The sequence below is a fragment of the Nestor notabilis genome, unplaced genomic scaffold (genome assembly GCF_000696875.1).
Source record: "Nestor notabilis isolate BGI_N333 unplaced genomic scaffold, ASM69687v1 scaffold4246, whole genome shotgun sequence".
Classification (NCBI taxonomy): Eukaryota; Metazoa; Chordata; class Aves; order Psittaciformes; family Psittacidae; genus Nestor; species Nestor notabilis.
The window spans coordinates 120604-138268 of record NW_009933177.1 but is presented as its reverse complement, the minus strand read 5'-3'; the positions used below and the strand labels follow the sequence as shown (position 1 = coordinate 138268).

The 17665-nt window shown below is 38.9% G+C and overlaps 1 protein-coding gene across 1 annotated transcript in view; it reads left to right on the top strand.

The window, feature by feature from the left end:
• Positions 1-13305: 13305 nt before the first annotated feature.
• Positions 13306-17665, top strand: part of DPP6 (dipeptidyl-peptidase 6) — a gene marked incomplete at its 5' end in the record, with an annotated part of 102180 nt that continues 97820 nt past the window's right edge. Inside the window, one exon of the mRNA XM_010016742.1 lies at positions 13306-13387. Within this exon, the coding sequence (XP_010015044.1) occupies positions 13306-13387 (82 nt within the window). The remainder of the gene's footprint in view (positions 13388-17665) is intronic.

The window sequence follows — 17665 nt, the reverse complement described above, 5'->3', positions numbered from 1 at the left end:
GGAGCTTACTGGATTTATTTAGTTTTTGAAAACTCCATCTTTCTGGGAATATATCTGAAATTAGCCTGTGGGCTGAAATGATGTTGAGCAACAGGATGAACTCACAGCATGAGCACATAAGCTTTGTATCTGCAGTAAACCTGGCTAAGAGCAAAAACATTTGACTGACAGCACAGTTCTATTCCAGACAAAACAAAGGTGGAAAAAATAGAAGTATCATGCATAGTAGTATTAAAACTGCTAAAAATTAACAACACAGTGGTCCAGACAGTTTGCTGCTACTGCATGATCTTTCTTTATCCCTAAGAACCAGCTTCTTATATTCCCTCAGCTTCAACTACATTGCACACTCAGCTGTGTTTCAGCTAGGTCTCCATGTTGGTTGAGTAATAGTGTAGGCAGTTGAAGGGTTGGATGTGTCAGAGAAGAAATATCCAGTATAAGGGGAAGATTTGAAAGGTGAGAGACTGCCAGAAGGCACACAGGTGTTTCAGGCATCAGTGTCCCCACAGCATGGTATAGTGATGGCTCAGGCAACCACTGGCTGGAGAAGGGTTGGAAGGATTGCACCTTCTGTGTTGGTGCAGGTATGGTACACGTTGTAGGTAGTTTTACAGGCATTAAAAAACATACTGTAGAGTAATAATTGCATAGATCTTTCACGTGATCATAGTACATGTAAGTGGTAGAAGGGGGTGGCACATTGCCACCTGGAATTGCACATCGCTGGAACATGGGCAGGTGAAAATGATGTAACAGGTGATGAAATACATCAACTGCAAGTAGAGTCTCTGTTGGATGAACAGGTAATTTCTTCAGCATGTATTTCATATTTAACACAGGAATATTGCTTTGACAGATTTGTGTGGATGAAGATCGTGGAGGGCAGGACCAAACACATCAATACAGCACAATATTCAGTTCAGTTTGACGCTGTCATGACAAAATTTGCAACCCTTAGGCAACACCCTTGACCTCTACCTGACAATAATGTGAGCAACAAAAGCCTTTGACACTGAGCAGCAACCCCTTTGCCATTTCTAGAAACTCTTTTCATGCATTAGTCCTCTTCTGCAAGTAGGCATCAGCTTTATGCCCCATTGGTGTGTGCCAACGGCACATTGGCATAACTCTAAATGAAGAGCTGAGGCAGTGACTGCAGCTGAACACACTCACTCCCTTCTGCAATATCTCTCCTGCTCATTAGACAATCCTGGAACCAGGCTGTGACAACGTGGCTTTCCCTGTGCTCTCTCTACACTGTTCCTCATCCTCAGCTGCGATCTGCCTCATCAGGAAGGCCAGACAGTTTATGCTTTGTAACCACTCATGTCCTTGCTACACCCCTGCTGAGGCTAACTAATAAGGAAGCCAATTAATCTAATCTGTGGCATCACTTTTAAATAAAGTGACATTAATTTGCCAGCATAAATTGCTTTTAAAAGAGAAATTTCTAATTATTTTTGCTGTGTTCTGCAGCCTCTCCAGATTCAGTCTGTGTCTGAAGTCAAAAGGGGCTAATACCAGCATTTTCCAGATTTTATTCCAAGCTTTCTATAAGTTTGACAAGTCAATTTGGGCACATCCTTAGCACATATGTCCACAAATGGTATTTTATACAGAGTGTAGGACTGCAACATTTTTTCCATGAGAGCTGTTGTGGAAGTAAATTCCTCAGTAAAGAGCAGCAGCACAATTTAGGTCTCTATAGGACAGCTCATATATATCAATGACATAGACTCAAAGGCTCTTATTTAAAAATTAAAATAAGCCCAAGGTAGAAGAAAGAGTAAATATCCCTGCAGAGACATTTACTGCACAGATTTAATTTATCTTTTTTTTTTTTTTTTTGTTATTTCAGCTTCCTCACAGCCTCTTAGTAAACTCAGGGTAGAAACCCCTACTGGTTTTGCCACATTCACCTTCTGTTTTCAATGGCCTGTGGTCTTCAGTTTTCACAGGGGGAACCAGCTAGAATCCACAGTGCTCATTTGCCTGGGCTGAGGTGTGCAGGGAAGTTATGTTCAGTTCAGCTTTCCTGAATGACACCCGTTTTTATTCTGCTGTTCACCCAAAATTGAGATGCTGGCGCCGGGTGCCATCTAGTGGAACAAGCCTCTGTGCTTGCTGCTTATGTTCCCTGGTACCCACCATACCGTCCCATCTGCTTTCCTCTGAACGGTGCTCAGATATATCTGCCGGTAACTGCTTACAGCTGTCTACATTATAAATATTTTGGCAATCCTCCTCTCATAACCCCACAGTTGCACTTGCCACATGGTAATTGCCAGCTAGTTGTAATTTATAGGTGCTGCAATAGCATCTGCAGGTCTGAATGTGGAACAGGCAACTCTTATGCAAAGGGCTGGGAAAAGGTGGAACACAAATACCATATACAGTTATTTCCTAATACTGTTTTCCTAACTTTGGAAAATAAAAATTTAGCAATACAGTATAGGCAACAACGTACTTATAAAATCCAGCCACCAAAAATCATTCAGGGGCTTTAAGGTCAGGCCATGACTGACCAGAGTGTTCCCCTAAGCCTGTTGTAAGATTTCTCTCAGGAGTGTTGAAGTCATTTCACATGAGTGTGTGATTCTGGACCACTAGTTTAATCTGGAACTGCAAGTCCTAAGCAAGAGCTAATTTTGGATGAGTACCCAAGGAGCCTTTAACTTTTTGCTGTGGCCAGCAGAAATGTTACACATTTTCACAGTTCTGTGTCATGTATGCATTCCCTGAATTAAAGCTCAGCATAAAACATATATTTCCTCAGACCTTCTACTACTCATCCAGTCGTGCATGAACTGTATCCCTCTAAGCAGAGCTAAGTGACAGGGATTAGTGCTGAGCTCCTTGTATAAGCTCTCAGCACGGTGTTAGCACATGCAGCTGGGGCATGTCAATGGGAGATTCTAAATATAGGGGTCAGTGACAAAGTTATTCCCATTCCTCACTGATTTTGTGTATGGGAAGGAGGGAATTGTGCACAGTTGCTCCTAAGCAGAATCCATATTTTTTCCCAAATGTGTATGGTGTAATCATAGAATCAGAGGAATCACGTAATCAGAGGAACATGGTGAGTAGATCGCAGAAGCAATCGCAGAGCTGAGTTCAGCTCTTCCTGCCTACGCTACCAAGGCTCTGTATAATACTGCACACATCCCCCACACTGAACTCCCAGTGACTTCAAGAGAAGTCCCATGAGTGGAGTAAGTGCAAAATATGCATTGGAGATCCACAGAAGTGATAACAGGAGGAGGAACTGAGCCCGTGCTTCACTGTGAGTAAATTTTCAAAGTGAAGTCTGTAGATCTCTCTGAAGAGCTCTCATTGATGTTCCTGTCTCCTTTTACACAAGCTACTGGCAGGAAAGAGGTAAAGTTAATTAAATAAAACGTAATCATATTTGTACATACCCTATCATAAAATATTTTGAAAGACAACAAGGTTTTCCTTCCACATGCTCAAATTTCTACATTCACAGTAAAAGGAAAATGTGTTTCACTGTTTAAAATCATGGTTAAGCTTCAGGGAACTGGCTTGGCTGCCGATGTCTGCCCATTTGACCAGGGGGTTTTTATTGTATTTTGTTTTGGCCTTTTATGCCCCTTTTCTGTAGCATTAAAGAAACTTCTTGTGCCTCAATGTCCCCTTCTGCAGAGCAAGGAGAGAAATACTGTTTAACTGACAGAAGCAATGTGTGATAATTACTGTAGAGTGCTGTACAATTTAACTTTTTAACATTTATAAACTTGTACTAGAGCCCACATTTTATCTTAAGAGGGGAAAGTACTGTAATCAGTAGAGTCTGTTTTCAGCTAATTAAATTTTACTTAAAGGAGCTGAATATTTTCCCTCCACAATGCTATAAGGAGGTTGAAATAAACCCTTATAAAAAAGATATGTAATACCAAATAACAATGTGAAATTTGTTAAATAAATAGAAATACGTATTATACAGTTTGTGAAGAATCTGCTAGTGCTACTTTTCTCTCCTCCCTCTAACAATTATAATTCCATAGTTTTTATTATCTTTTTGAGATAGCTTATATAGTTAATTAAGACACCTCTGGTATATAGTGTGGTGGCTTTTATAACAGACTCGAAATAGCACCATCCTGATAATGTGACATGTTGTTTCAGTTGTATTTTAATAACAAAAAACTGACCCTTGAAATAGTTAAACTTGACAGCTTGATTGTGGAGCCTGACCTTAGATAGCCAGAAGTGGATAGGGATCTTTCAGTTGAGTTTACTGGCATTTGCCTCCAGCCCTGATAGAGCTGTTGGACTTCTTGCTTTTTATCTGAATTAAACACTCTTTAAATCACTGGAACTGTGATTAAATCACATACCAGCTTATTGCTTAGGAATACATTTTGTACCTCTTTAAAAAGAGTGAGCCAGCATTTTATTAAGCAAAGCCGTTATTTGAGCATCACTCACTTCCAAGCAGTGGCAGGTTGAAAGCAGCTCAGCCTCAGAAGTCAGTTCAGGCAGGACTCTTAGCTGTGCTGGTGGGAGGAAATCCACTTTAGCAGCTCAACAACATATCATTTCCCCAGGGGATTTGCCATTTGCTCACCCATGTTGGTCACTGTATAGCAGTTTTTATGTGAAATATTCCTTTTCTGTGTAGGCAAAGCAATTCTTACCACATGCTTCTCTCTTCCAGAATCAGTTGTGATGTGGGTGGACAACTTAGAAACCATGTATAGCAATAATAACAACGAATAGTCCCCTGATGGGAGGACTTGATATTAAGGATTAGAGCAATAACTGCTGAGACTAAAAAAAAACAAAAAAGATCTTGTTAATTAATAGTTAGGTGCAGATGCTAGCATTTTAGCAGAGAAAAGCCCAGCAACCAACCTCCTTATGTTACAGAAAAGGTCAATAGCTTATGGCTCATAAGGAAGAATAAAAAAAGAAGGGTTTGAAGCAAGCTCTCCAATATGTTTGAGAGAACACCCTGAAATGGAGGCAGGGCTCCTATTAAATTATATTCTTGAATAAAATGTGCTTCATTGGTGAGAAGACATCTGGATTTGGAATTTTTTGTGTGGCTCAGTGCAAATGAACCTCCTCCAGTCCCCAGGTACAAACACAACCCAGTGCTAACCACCATCAAAACCTGGCATGCTGGCATGGATTTTCTTCTGCATTTATACTCAAAGGGTTGAACTAGTATATAAGAGTCTTGCCAGAAAAGGGAAAAAAAGTGGATGAAAGAGAATGTATAAATTGATGGTGCAGAGCACTGAACAGGCAACTAACCACAGCCCCTACAATTGCTGTTTCTATGCATCACCTTCCCAGAAATAAAATAGTTCTGTGTGTGGATTTTCAGAGTGGGGACAAGGACTTTTTTGTTTGTAATTTTGTCCTAATGTTCAAGGTTCTGGGAGGGGGTCCACTGAAGTAGGAACAAGAAACATGCATTTCCCCAGGGGGGCTGCTTTTTCTGTGCTGCTGTCTGGCTGTGAAGACACCCTGCAGCCTGGGCCTTGATTATGTGTTGCTATGGTTGGGTGATAAACTCTTTAAGCCTACTTAAACTCTCAGTGCGGTATTGTTTCATTACACAGCACAAAGAATGTGTGCTGCATGTTACTGCATGTGGGAACCTGGGAAAAAGCCAGTTTTGAGAATCAAAACCTGCAAGGTTATGGGCATTTCCTCACTGCCATGGGGTTTAAAATAGTCACCCTCCACCCTTGGGAAGTTCAGAGCATATAGGGAAATGGTGAAATTCAGGAAATGTAAGAAAGGACCATTGGGTGGAGAAAGGATGCCACAGCCAGGACTTTCCTTGATACAGTAACCACTGAGAAAGTCTGTGGCAAAGGTGATAAAATCCCAGGCTGATAGCCCAGACTGTGTCACACCAGCCCTGATGCCTCTTCACCCCTTGACCTAAACCTCCATTTATTGACTGTTCCACTACAAATTGAAGGAGATAAGACAGAAATAGTAAAGCTTGTTTTCCATGTCATACATGAGAAGGAGATGGGGGAGTGAAAGGACCTTTTGTATGTAGAGTTGTGAAGGCAAAAGTTTCACCCCACTTCAAATGGGAGCATTTCCCCTTGCACATGTAAGGTTTATACATGTCTGTTATGAGGCAGAACTGTAGGGCTAGAGTGGTATTTTGGTCCTTTAACTAAGGAGAGTATTTTGCAATCCACTTTTAAAATGTATCTGAAATCAGGCCAGTTGTGGTATTGCTTTAAAGTGATTATATCACTGTTGATAAGAAATTGAAATAATGGCTCTGTTAAGTATATGCCTTGTTTATTTTAACTGATGAGGACCTGGTCTGTGTGGGGAGAGGCTGTTTAGAAGAATAGTGTGTTTCAATATTCCTGATGCACAAAATTCCAAGATCTCCTTATCCTGTTGATATAAGAAGAAATAAGATTTGCTCAAAGACTCTTAGAAGATGTGGAGAATACTAAGTCATTCTGGTTTTGTCTGAAACACAGTAACACAAACTGTTAGATGAGTCTAGAGCGCAAACCCAAGAATCAATCTCTTGCCTCAATTAAAAGTGTTACCTAGCATCCAGTGAAGTCATTTTAACGAGGCACTTCTGCTGGCTCTGGTAGTAGAATATCACAGCTGTATCTCATTTTATGTACTAATAAACCCATATTGCTCTCTGCAGGCATCACATCATGGTGCTATATTTTTATCATGGTTTGGAAGTCAGACAAGGTCAGCTGAGTAGGAAATGCTAATGTTTCATCACAAACATCCTTTCCCAGAGACTGCTAGAGTTACTCTGAAGGACTATGTACATTCATCCCGGGCTCGTCATTGTTGAGGTCTTTCAGTTTGTCCTTAAACATCTCAGTGCTTACTGGGTTTTTATCTTCAACCTGTATTTTTTTTTTTTACTGGTGTTTTGAATCTTTGGCTAAGCGTAATTCTGCGTAGCCTTGATAGCATTTAAATATTTAGATTTTCATTTTTCCATGCATCTGTTGTAGATAAATTGACTTGAAATCCTGATAAATCCGGTGCCTTTCCATATGCCTTGTATAGCTCTGAGATCAGAGCTGGTTGAGAAACTTCCAATAGAGTAAGAGAAAATTACATGAGTGAAAGAAAATTACTTTTAAGCAGCTGCGTTTATCACCTGAATGCTATCACCTCTCATTGTCTCTTTAGGGGACAAAATATGACTCCAGGAACAAAAGTTCTTTTAAAAAATGCAATAAAAATTCAATCTGTCATCTATGATTTAGAGAGGTCACATGAGAAACACGATAATGTCATCATTTTTAAAGTAATGCCACTAGTTTCTAAGGACCATTTCCACTGTTTGCTTACTCAGGGAAACCTAGAGATTTGGATCAATGGCTTGCAGTCCTCCAGCCTGCATTACCATGACTCCTAGCTGTGTACCAGTCTCTGATGCTTTTTAAAATCAGTTTTTGTAGACCTTCTCTAGAAAGGCAAGCCTATGCCATCATTTCACATAATCCCTAACAGAAGTTGGTAGCTTCTTTTCTGACAAGTGATTGATTTTAAAGTGGCATTAGTATTGCGCAAGATTTTGCAGTACCAAATATTATGTTGATGGGTGCTTTACGAACACAGGTAGACTATAATCAAAAAGACCTCTGAACTCACATTGTTGGCTTGAATCTGACTGGATTGCCGAATTACGAACAAATGTTTTAGATTCCCTTTCTTTTTATCTTTTATGTTTTACATTCAGAGAATTAATTCATCTTGGACAAGATGGTTGGTGAGCTCAACCGTTTTTAAGAACAACTGAATGATCTGATATGTAGTTGTAATTAATAAATTCAGATTGCTTTTATTACCTCCTTCTACTTTTGTTCTGTGAAAAGTGCTGTAAGGAGAATACGTGTATGTGTGCAGATGTGCATTAAACAGTGAATAGCAGATGAGCCTAGATGAATGGGAGAGCCTTCCCCATCTATTTAAGCACTTTTATTACAATTCCAGGAGGATTCTTTTAGTTGTATCTTCTGACAGTCTGCTTTCTCGATTATCTGTTCTAGCAAGTCTTTGATTCCCATTTGTATTATATTTTATTCTATCTCACTGCGAGTCTCTGCAGGGCTGAGTATCTCCTGGGAAGCAATTTTCTTAATGGCACCTGTCTCCTCTTCTCCTTGGTGAATACTGAAGTAAACAAGTCATTTATTTGTTTAAGAATGCCTTTTTGCTTCTCAAAAAATGGCATTCTCATTTCTTGGAAATCTTTCCCTCTTTCTTCAAGTCAAGTCCTTAACTATGGTTCTTTGTACCTTTATGAACACATATGGTTTACATGTTTTTTTTTCTTTATTTATTTATTTCTTTTTATTTCTAAAAGTGCACTTTTTTCTCATAATGCATCAAACCTCTTAAATATTATGAAGTTTCCAGTTCTTTATAACCCTTCTAGGTTTCTTCTCTAATGGTGGTTTATATCTCATTTTTCTTTCCTTCTTTCTAAGGAAGAAGAAATCTTTCTGATTTTATGCTATTAGATGTGAAGACACCAAGTTCTGGTGCTGAGACAGATAGATAGTTTCGATAGAGAGGTAGACAGAGAGATAGGTAGATAGACAGACAGATAGGTAGATAGACAGACAGATAGATAGATAGATAGATAGATTGATAGATAGATAGATTTACAGTTAACCATGAACAATTCTTAAAGTACTGACAGCTGATGTGCTTAGGGCTGTTGTCTTTCAAAATATTCAGTGCTGGTTTGATAACAAGAGGGAGTACTTCTGCCTTCCCCACACTTTTTTTAAACTGTCTTTATTTCTTCAACTTATTTGCATATTCTACTGAAAACTTGATGTATTTTCTGTATTTTCCAAAATTATGGCACAGTTAAGCAGGGAGTTCCAGAGCTGTTCTTGAGAACGCACTCCAGCTCATATACATAGTTTTAGTTATTTTCTTAGAGGATGGACCTGTGTAGAGCAGCCTTTGGTGCACATTGTTGCATTTTTGCTCACATTGGCAGCATGTGCAAAGAATTTCTATACAGATTCTACTGTTCTGTATTTAAAATCAAAATAGTTATTAAAACAGACCCTAGAAGAACAGCCTTTAGCATACTCCAGACTTCAGCTGCTTTTTTTCAGTTTCAGACTTTTTCAGTCACTGTAAAACATTTTTGTTGAAGTAAAAGGAGCCTCTCCCTCAACTACAGTGGAAAATTTCTATTGTTTTTTAAGATGCTTTTGAAGAACTTTATACAGACAGTTTGTCTTGTTTGTGCTCATCAGGAGACTCTCTGCCATGAAGTCTCTGAGGGAAACTGGTCTTCTTTAGAATAGGATAAAATACCAGAAAATGGAACACATGGACATAAAAATTCCAGCAAAAACAATAAATAATAAAAATAAATAAATAGACAAACAAATAAATAAATAAATAAATAAAAATAAGTAAAGAATAAAATTAGTTCCTCATTAATCACAGTATTCTTTAAGGTCAAAACCAGGCAACTTGATATGACTGATCAGTTTGTTTTATTCTACATATATGTTCTGAACTTAATTACAAGCAAAAATTATTTGACAGACAGCACACCAATTGCACTCAGGAATTTTCCTTACTTGGAAATTTTGAAGGGAGAATTTTTGGCAGAAAGTTCCATCTAAATGAGCAAATTTACTACAATTTACTACCTCAGTATTGGTTTTTGAACACTGTGTTGAAATCTGCCCGTGTCTGGAGCAATTTAATAGTCTATGGTGCAGACAATGTCACCTTAACAAGGAAGAGTTTATACAGCACTTGCTCCATCTTCTGTTTGGCCTAAAATAACATTATTATTCCATTTTCCTGAGCCTTAGAATCAGTTATTCTAAGAGATGAAAAAAATAATGGCAACCCTTTAATAAGACCTTGCCATTTCTTTGGTGGGAAATGAAGATTAAGGTTCTTTTCCCTAAGGAAATTATGAAAATGGTGTGAGGGTGCAATGAACCTGATTCTTTATCCAAACCACTAACAGGAGTTATACAGACTGCTTTCAGAATAGACCATTTCCAAGCCAGCATCCTACACAAATGAGCTCACAAGGGGAAGGCTCAGATCCAAAAAAGCCCTAATTATGAGGGCCTGTGAGGAGCACTGGCTCTTCAGGGAGGCTGAGATGACCCATAATATTGATTGATTCAAGAAAAAAAGTACAGGGAAATTTTAAGCAGGCTGTTTGGAGGAAAAACAAGTGTGTAGCTAAAGAAGACTATAGCTTATCAGCATTAACATATCTCACAGAAGGAGCTGACCTGCATGAGATCCCATTTATGCAGCGGTTGGAAAATGGTCAAGTGCTCCTGCTATGTAGGTGTGCATTGGTCTGAATCCCTTAAGTGATTTTCACTTTTGGGCAAGCCAGGGAGGGATTCCATGTGTATTCCATCACAGTCCGTGCACCTAATGTGGCACAAGTAAGTGTGTGTGTATCTGGTCTTTCATGGTGAGGTTCACAAGTGAACCAGTCTCCCTTGGGCACTGCTAACACAGCCCATTTCCAGATCATGCCTGCAGTTTCTCTGAAGCCTGCTAGATCATGCTTGGCAAAGAGAGATATCTTCTCAATCCTCTTGCAAATGATGCTAATGGTTCCTGCAGGTGATGAAGTGAATGTTGCAATGCTAGGGAAGAGCATTCTCTTCAGAAGAGATGAGGAACAAGCCAAAATCTACCAAGAGGAAAATGTCCATCTCCTAGGAATGTTTGTGGGGGGAAGCTAGGATCTTAGACTGCTTTCATAGCCTGTGGTAGAAAAAAATAACTCATAGCGTGAGGAAGGATGCCTGGCTACCACCTGTCTTCAGTGCCCTACATCACAACCTGGACATGCATGCTGTTATGTGCTGAATGTAGAGGTGGTTTATGGTAACTAGGTTTGTTAGGTAACCTCCAGTCAACATGCAATTCCATCAGTCAGCCCTTTCATCCACATATTTTTCAGAAGGTGCCAAGGCAAACTAATAAGATTTTGCTACAAAAGGAAGTTTCCCAGCCATTCTGAAGAACTTATGAAGGAACTCAAGAGATACAATTCCATTTTTTCTCAGTGATGCCAAAAAAAAAAAGAGAAGATGACTTTGCTTTTCTGTCTGTAGCAGAGCTCTTTGCTGATAGGTCGTACGGAGTGCTTTTCCTTCTGCCTTATCTGCTGCCAAAGCTGGTTTATGCAGCATTTCTCATTGTGTTAGAGTTTTCGTCTTCTAAAAGGTGATGCAGTGAGCAGAAATGACAGGACTTGTCTGGGCTCTGGTCTGAATTATTGTCTGTAATTGGTATATCTGTCCCTTAGCTCCACCTGAAGTGTTGCAGGTTTGAAATCTCACAGTTTGTATAATCTATTAAGGGATGATATTTCCCCCTCTGTCTGTAATATCTTGCTCCTCTCCTCACCATGGGTAAGAAAAACTGTAAGAACTAGATTGTCTGACAAATAATGAAGAACTTTTTGTCTTTTTTTCTTCCATAATAGGTTTTTATTTACTTCACTGTTTTTCTCTCTTCCTCTGCACTCAACGGTTACTCTCCGTTAAGATGATCAAGATAGCTAACCAAAGAGAATGAGTCTTAACAGAAATAGCTGACTTGAAACTTAAGTAGCTAATGCAGACAAGTATGAAAAGACCCACAAGAAGTTGTATGTATGGTTATTCTTCTTACTGGAATGAGAATTTTGTAGCTGCTGTTAGCAGGACTTCAGTATGAGAATTATTTGTTCTCTTACCCATACCTTACAAAAATTACTTTAGGCTACCCACAATGACACCTCCTGATTGAAAACCATGAGAAGAAAGGATAAAATTTTACTCCACCAGCAACAGCTGTGGATGACACTTCGGCTATAGAGCCAAAGGCTCTCTGGACACCCTGCAGTACGCTGAGACTTGAAGGGCCAGTGCGTCAACAAGCCACTCTTCCCCATCCACATTCCTAATGGATCCCATCTACATCAAACCTGTTATCTTGAGCAATTTAATCAGCTCTGCAGACCTCTTCCAAGGGGCCTCACAGACATTATGGATTATCATTTATAACCACTGATAACACACCTTCCAGCAGGAAAGCAGAAGTTGCTATACCAGCTGCAGGAGTTATGGAAGAGGGAAACTACAACAGTGCAGTGGGAACATGCAGCCAAGAGAGTTCTTGTCTGAAAGGGCAGAGCCAGACTGTAACAGTGGTACAGCACCAGGTCACATAAGAGGCAATAAAGAGAATTCAGTTAATGTCTAATTATTGCATTCAGTTTTGTTCTGTTTTGAAAATATGGTCTGGAAAATATTGCCTTTAATGAAGAAATAAACTTTGTACAAGAAGAGAAAGACTCCTTCATAAAGACCAGGAAGGCTTTGGTTCTTTTTGCTGTTTTTAGGTGATGTTGGCCTGAAATTGCCTTGTTATTCCTATCTGTAGACCAGTGATGGTAATACCCTTTTTAAAGCAGTTTGAGATCTGCTAATGAGGCATACTGTGTACAGGCTTTATTGCTGTTCTTGTTTGTAGAATATTACTATACACAGAGTGGTAGCAATGTGACTTCAGAATATATAATGTAATTATTTGTGCTGAGTATAAATACAGTCAAGGCAATGCTGTCTGTGCTGTGATAAAATGACATTATGCTGCTTTGACATTTACCAAAAAAAACCCTCCTTTTTCTATATTGCATTTGCTATGTCTCACTGATGTTCTGTTACGAAATGGAGGTAATGGATGAAAGAACAAGAACAGCATTTTGATTTTCTTTTCTAAAAAAAGTTAGGTATTTCATATTAATAGGAGCTTTTCCTTTCGAAGCCAGGCTACATATCAGTTGTTATACAGTTGCTAAACTTTTCTGCCATCGTGTTCAAAGGAAGATTATGAGGCAGAAAAGCCATGGGGAGAAGAAGATGAAATTCATTTTTCTTGTGGCAGTATGGTTCAAAAATATAATTATTATTTATCCTTTGTGGGCATCATAAGTGTTGATAAATACAATTACTTTGTCATCCCTTGACTAATTCTTGAGGCTTAGGCAAGTCAGCAGTGGAACTAATATGTTTAACTTCATATAAGAAATAGAAATTGTCATTTGAATACTTGATCTTACCAATGCTTGCAAGTGGTATAGTGCTTACCTTACAGTAAAAAAATCTACTGAAACCTGGCACTAAATATTAGATTATTTCAGCTGAAAGACAGTTCACAAGGTCATGGTGGATTTCCAAAGCAGGGTTGCACCAGCTTAAATAAGGACGTTTCTGAAGCTGAAATCTTATTTTTCTCTTTTTGCAGGGATCCCCAGAATTTGTATCCCCCTGAGGTCAGCAATGCAAAGCTTCAGTATGCTGGTTGGGGTCCAAAAGGGCAACAGCTGGTAAGAGAAAGAACAAGCGTGCAAATGAATTTAGAGACCATGCTGCTGTTGTTTGGAAGTACAGAAAGAATAATTCTTTATTGACTAGTTTTTTGAAACCTGTGTGATTAGTTTTGTTATGGGGATTGTTGTATCATGTAATTTAATGATAAAATTCCCAAATATATACATTTACTGCAAAGTAATTGTATCTAAAAATGCACAGAAAGAACACTTCATGAAAGCTCATTGAGAGGATGCACCTGCTTCTCCCTGTGTTGGACACAGGGCAGATTATAGACATAATAGGCAGTATGATTTAGTTAGCATATCACTGCTTCACAAGGGCGTCTTCAGACTTGAAAACTTGGCACTAGGAGTAAGTTATTATTAGCTTCCGTATTTGGAGAATGCATCTCTCTAGAATGGAGTTGCCCTGAATTTGCCCTGTAGTTGTTTGCAAAATAGACAGAAGTGTATTCTGGAAAAAATCCAGAGTTTTCTTTCCTTTTTTTTTTAATACAACCACTTGTCAGGGATTCATTGTGTTTTATAGAACCTTGCCTACTGCAAAAATCCTGACATCTCCAGAGCTTTGTCCCTCAGCCAGTGCCATCTTGGATGTGCCCAGTTCCTAACGCACATATTTCCTGGCCAGATCCCCTGGCTTCATTTCCTCGTACAAATCAAATATTCCAAGCACTCTCTTTTTACTGTATCAAGAAAAGAAAAAGTAGCAACTTCTTTTTTGATATGGAATTCTTATACCAAGAAATGAGCTATAAAAGCTCATTATCTGAGAAAATCTGGCATATGCCTCCTGTCCCCAGTCCTCTCTTGGGGATTTTTTTGTCTGTGTCCTTAACTAGATTGTTTTCAAATTTTGTGATTTAAAAAACAGCAATAGGAGACATTATAATTGCCAGTCTTCAAATCAGGCAGGGGAGAAACACAACAGATACAGGAACAGGAAAGTGTCTCTTCTGCTCCATCAGGAAAATCAGATTTGACAGAGTCATTGGCCTCAAATCTGATGGGAGTCAAGATGCAGCAGCCTTTACCTCTATGCAAAATCACTTCTGAGGAGCTCATTTTTTTCATTGCACATGTGTACGTGCCCCACTTTCATTGTCTAACGTGACATTTCAAATCCCTTAGTCTGCTGCCCAGCACATCATTGCTGAGCAGTTTGTACCAATTCAGAGAGATTGGGGTCTAATCATGACAAAACTCTCTTACATTTGTTGGTGAAGGCCAATGGGACTTCATCATCATGCCAACTGATGGTAATGTACAATCAATTGATGACACATTATGATTAAAATTGGAGAATACCTCTAGGACTTGCCAAAGAAATCAAAAAGCAGACCAGCAATCTTTTATTTAGTGTTCACTAGCTCTTTCTATTTGAAGTCTAATGAAATGAGCTTCACATTGCATAGCAAAAGCTACATCTACTAATTGAAAGTTACTATTGAGTTGTGTCAGTGATTTTCCCCATTTCACAAGTGAATCTTCCTTTCTTCAATGTAGCTTTGCTGTGAACTTGCGTGCTTTCAGCACCCTGAGTCACAGAATGTTATTGATTCACATTCATGCTAGTGTTACCAAGCTGAATGGGTGTACTTAACTTCCACCTTGGAAATAAGATTTAACTTTGTTTTAATACCAAAGTGAAGATGACCAGTTTACTTCATCTGTTACCTTCTCTACCGAAGTAACATAACTATACAGAAAGGAAAAATATTCATATCAAAATGGTTTAATTATATATACACAGGACAGTATATACAGCCCAGAATGAAAATCTTCTTTAGGGCCACCTTTATCCTTTAATGCTGAAATAATTGATACCATTTGCCACCAATTTTTATTAAGAAACATACATTGAAAACTTAATTCCTTAAGAAATCCCTAAGACCTCAAGTTTAGCACATGTCCCTTCTTTGGGTAACATGGCAGATTTTTTTTTAAGTACCTTCAAATATTCCTGTTACTACTGAATTCCATATAAATCTTGGGAATGTCTTACAACAGTGTATTTGTTCTGTATGTTTCTTTTGTTTCTGGTTTGGGGTGGGGGGGAGGAGGAAGAAGGGGGTGGGTTGGCTTCCAAATATGTAAATCTGTTGGCCTTTAATTCAGTTGAATTCCCTGCTCTTGCATCTGGAATCAGGATGGGTGAGAAGAACCTCACTGGTAATCTAAGCATTATCTTGCATATCTCTAAAAAATGTGCCTTTTTGCTCTTTCACTTGCCAGTCATTTACCTTAAAATAAAATTATAGCAGTTATTTATAAAATAAGCAGGTTTTTCCATGGCATCAATATAATGTATTTATAGCTAATGATCAGCAGAGAATTGCCAGGGGAAAAGAAAAAAGTTGTTTTTTTAAAAAAAAATCTACAAGCATTATAAATGTGGTAGAGAAAATGTACAATGCTCATTGTTCTGTATTTCAGGGCTGAGTTACTCAGAATAGAATTGCCATTGAAATTCATGTCTCCTTCTGTGGGGACAACATCAAGTGCAAAGGCAGAGCAAAATTAAAGTCTATTTAAACTTGATCGTGTGAATGTGTTTGCTAAATGTAGGATGGGTTGTGTTGAAGGAGAAGGAGAGAAAAAATGTGAAGTTAGATGGAAAGGAGTAACATGCTGGGAAGTACATGTCAACTCCCCTGGTTCTGGGTGGTTACAGGACCAAATACATGGTAGAGTATTTGAGGGTGGTCCTACAACTGTGCTAAGGTACCTGAGCATGTGCCAGCCCCAGTGCTACTCAGAGTAGCACTTCTCTGTGCACAGTCTGCAACCTGACTTCATGCTGCATCTCCCAGGAAGGGTGGGAGCAAAAGGTATGTGAGTGAGTTTTCCATCACCCTGAAGATACCAATTTTCAGGGAATAAAAAACTTTCCCCTTGAAATCTCCTGGTTTGTTCTTTGGGAACACAAAGGAGAGGCAGGGTAGGAGAGTAAGAGGGTTTGGTTCTGAAATTTCTTATTCCCTTTGTAGCTTCTATTTCATCCTTTAGGGGAACTTTTGGTTGCAGTGTATGACCCCTTTCTCTCTTGCATGTCTAATCATTCAGAAAAGAAGAAACAAATCTGAAACAGAAGCAGCCTGAATGATCTGCATTCTTTGTGATTAAAAATAAACAGTGGAACTTTCCCAGGAGCAATTTTCTATTTATCTTGTTTTCTTTTGTCCTTACTCATTAAATTATATGCCAATTTTTAGATGATGAACTCCTCAGAGCATGGTTCTTGACTTTTTACTAGCCTGTAGAATGCCACACATGCCAACAGACTGTATAAATAATGGCATATATTGGATCTGTGAAAATCTATGTCAGAAGATCAGAATGCAAAAAAGCCCTTGCTTCTGGCACCTTGGAAAAATGCTTCAGCCTTTCTCAGAGCTCAGCCAAAGTCTTAACAAATTAAGTCTTCCAAAGCTGTTGGAAGAATTGGGTCTTTTCCAGTATAAGCTCCTGAGTCCGTAGAAAGAGAGCCACTAACTTCAGTGCAAGAGGGAACAGAATTCCCAAATGTGGCTGTTATTAAAGAACTCACTCCTCTCACTTGCCCTACAAAAGCCATCATTTATGCCTTTGTAGAATGAGTGAAAAATACTGTTAAATTGGAATAGCAGTGTGATACATTCACTATTTGTGGGTGTAAATGACTGTGCAAAATGCCTCTGAACACAATCTACCGTTTTCATGGTGCACCCAGCAGCCCAAAGTCCCCTTTAATATCAGCGCACTGGCCTCCAGCATGGTGCTTGATGGTTTTCAGTGAATAGGCTGTATTATCCTTAGTTTGTGTGATACTTTCTAGAAATATGGGTATGTGGATGACATGATAGGACTGCAAAAATGGCTTAGGCTGTACCTTTGCCCTGTTCTCTATATGTTTATCTCTTGTTAAAATCTTCACTCCTTAGATTTCTTCTCTTTTTCTGATCTATGACTCAACAGCTACCCACTTTTGAAATTTCAATTCTGCCACAAATAAAAAGCTTCTGCTGATTGATCTTACTGGAATATTTTATCAGTTTCATCATGTTACATCTTTTAGAGTGAGGTTCTGCCCACATGCTGATGGCTCAAGGCTTCTGTGGTACATTTCCCCCAGTAATAGCTGTACAAAGTTCAGTAGTCACTGACCATGAACTCAGTTTTCATAAAACCTGTGTGGCTGACAAGCTTGGACCCCTCTATTTATTTATTAAGAAAAAAAAACAAACCCACAAAACCAAGCAAAAATACAACATGAAGATGTGAAGATGTTTC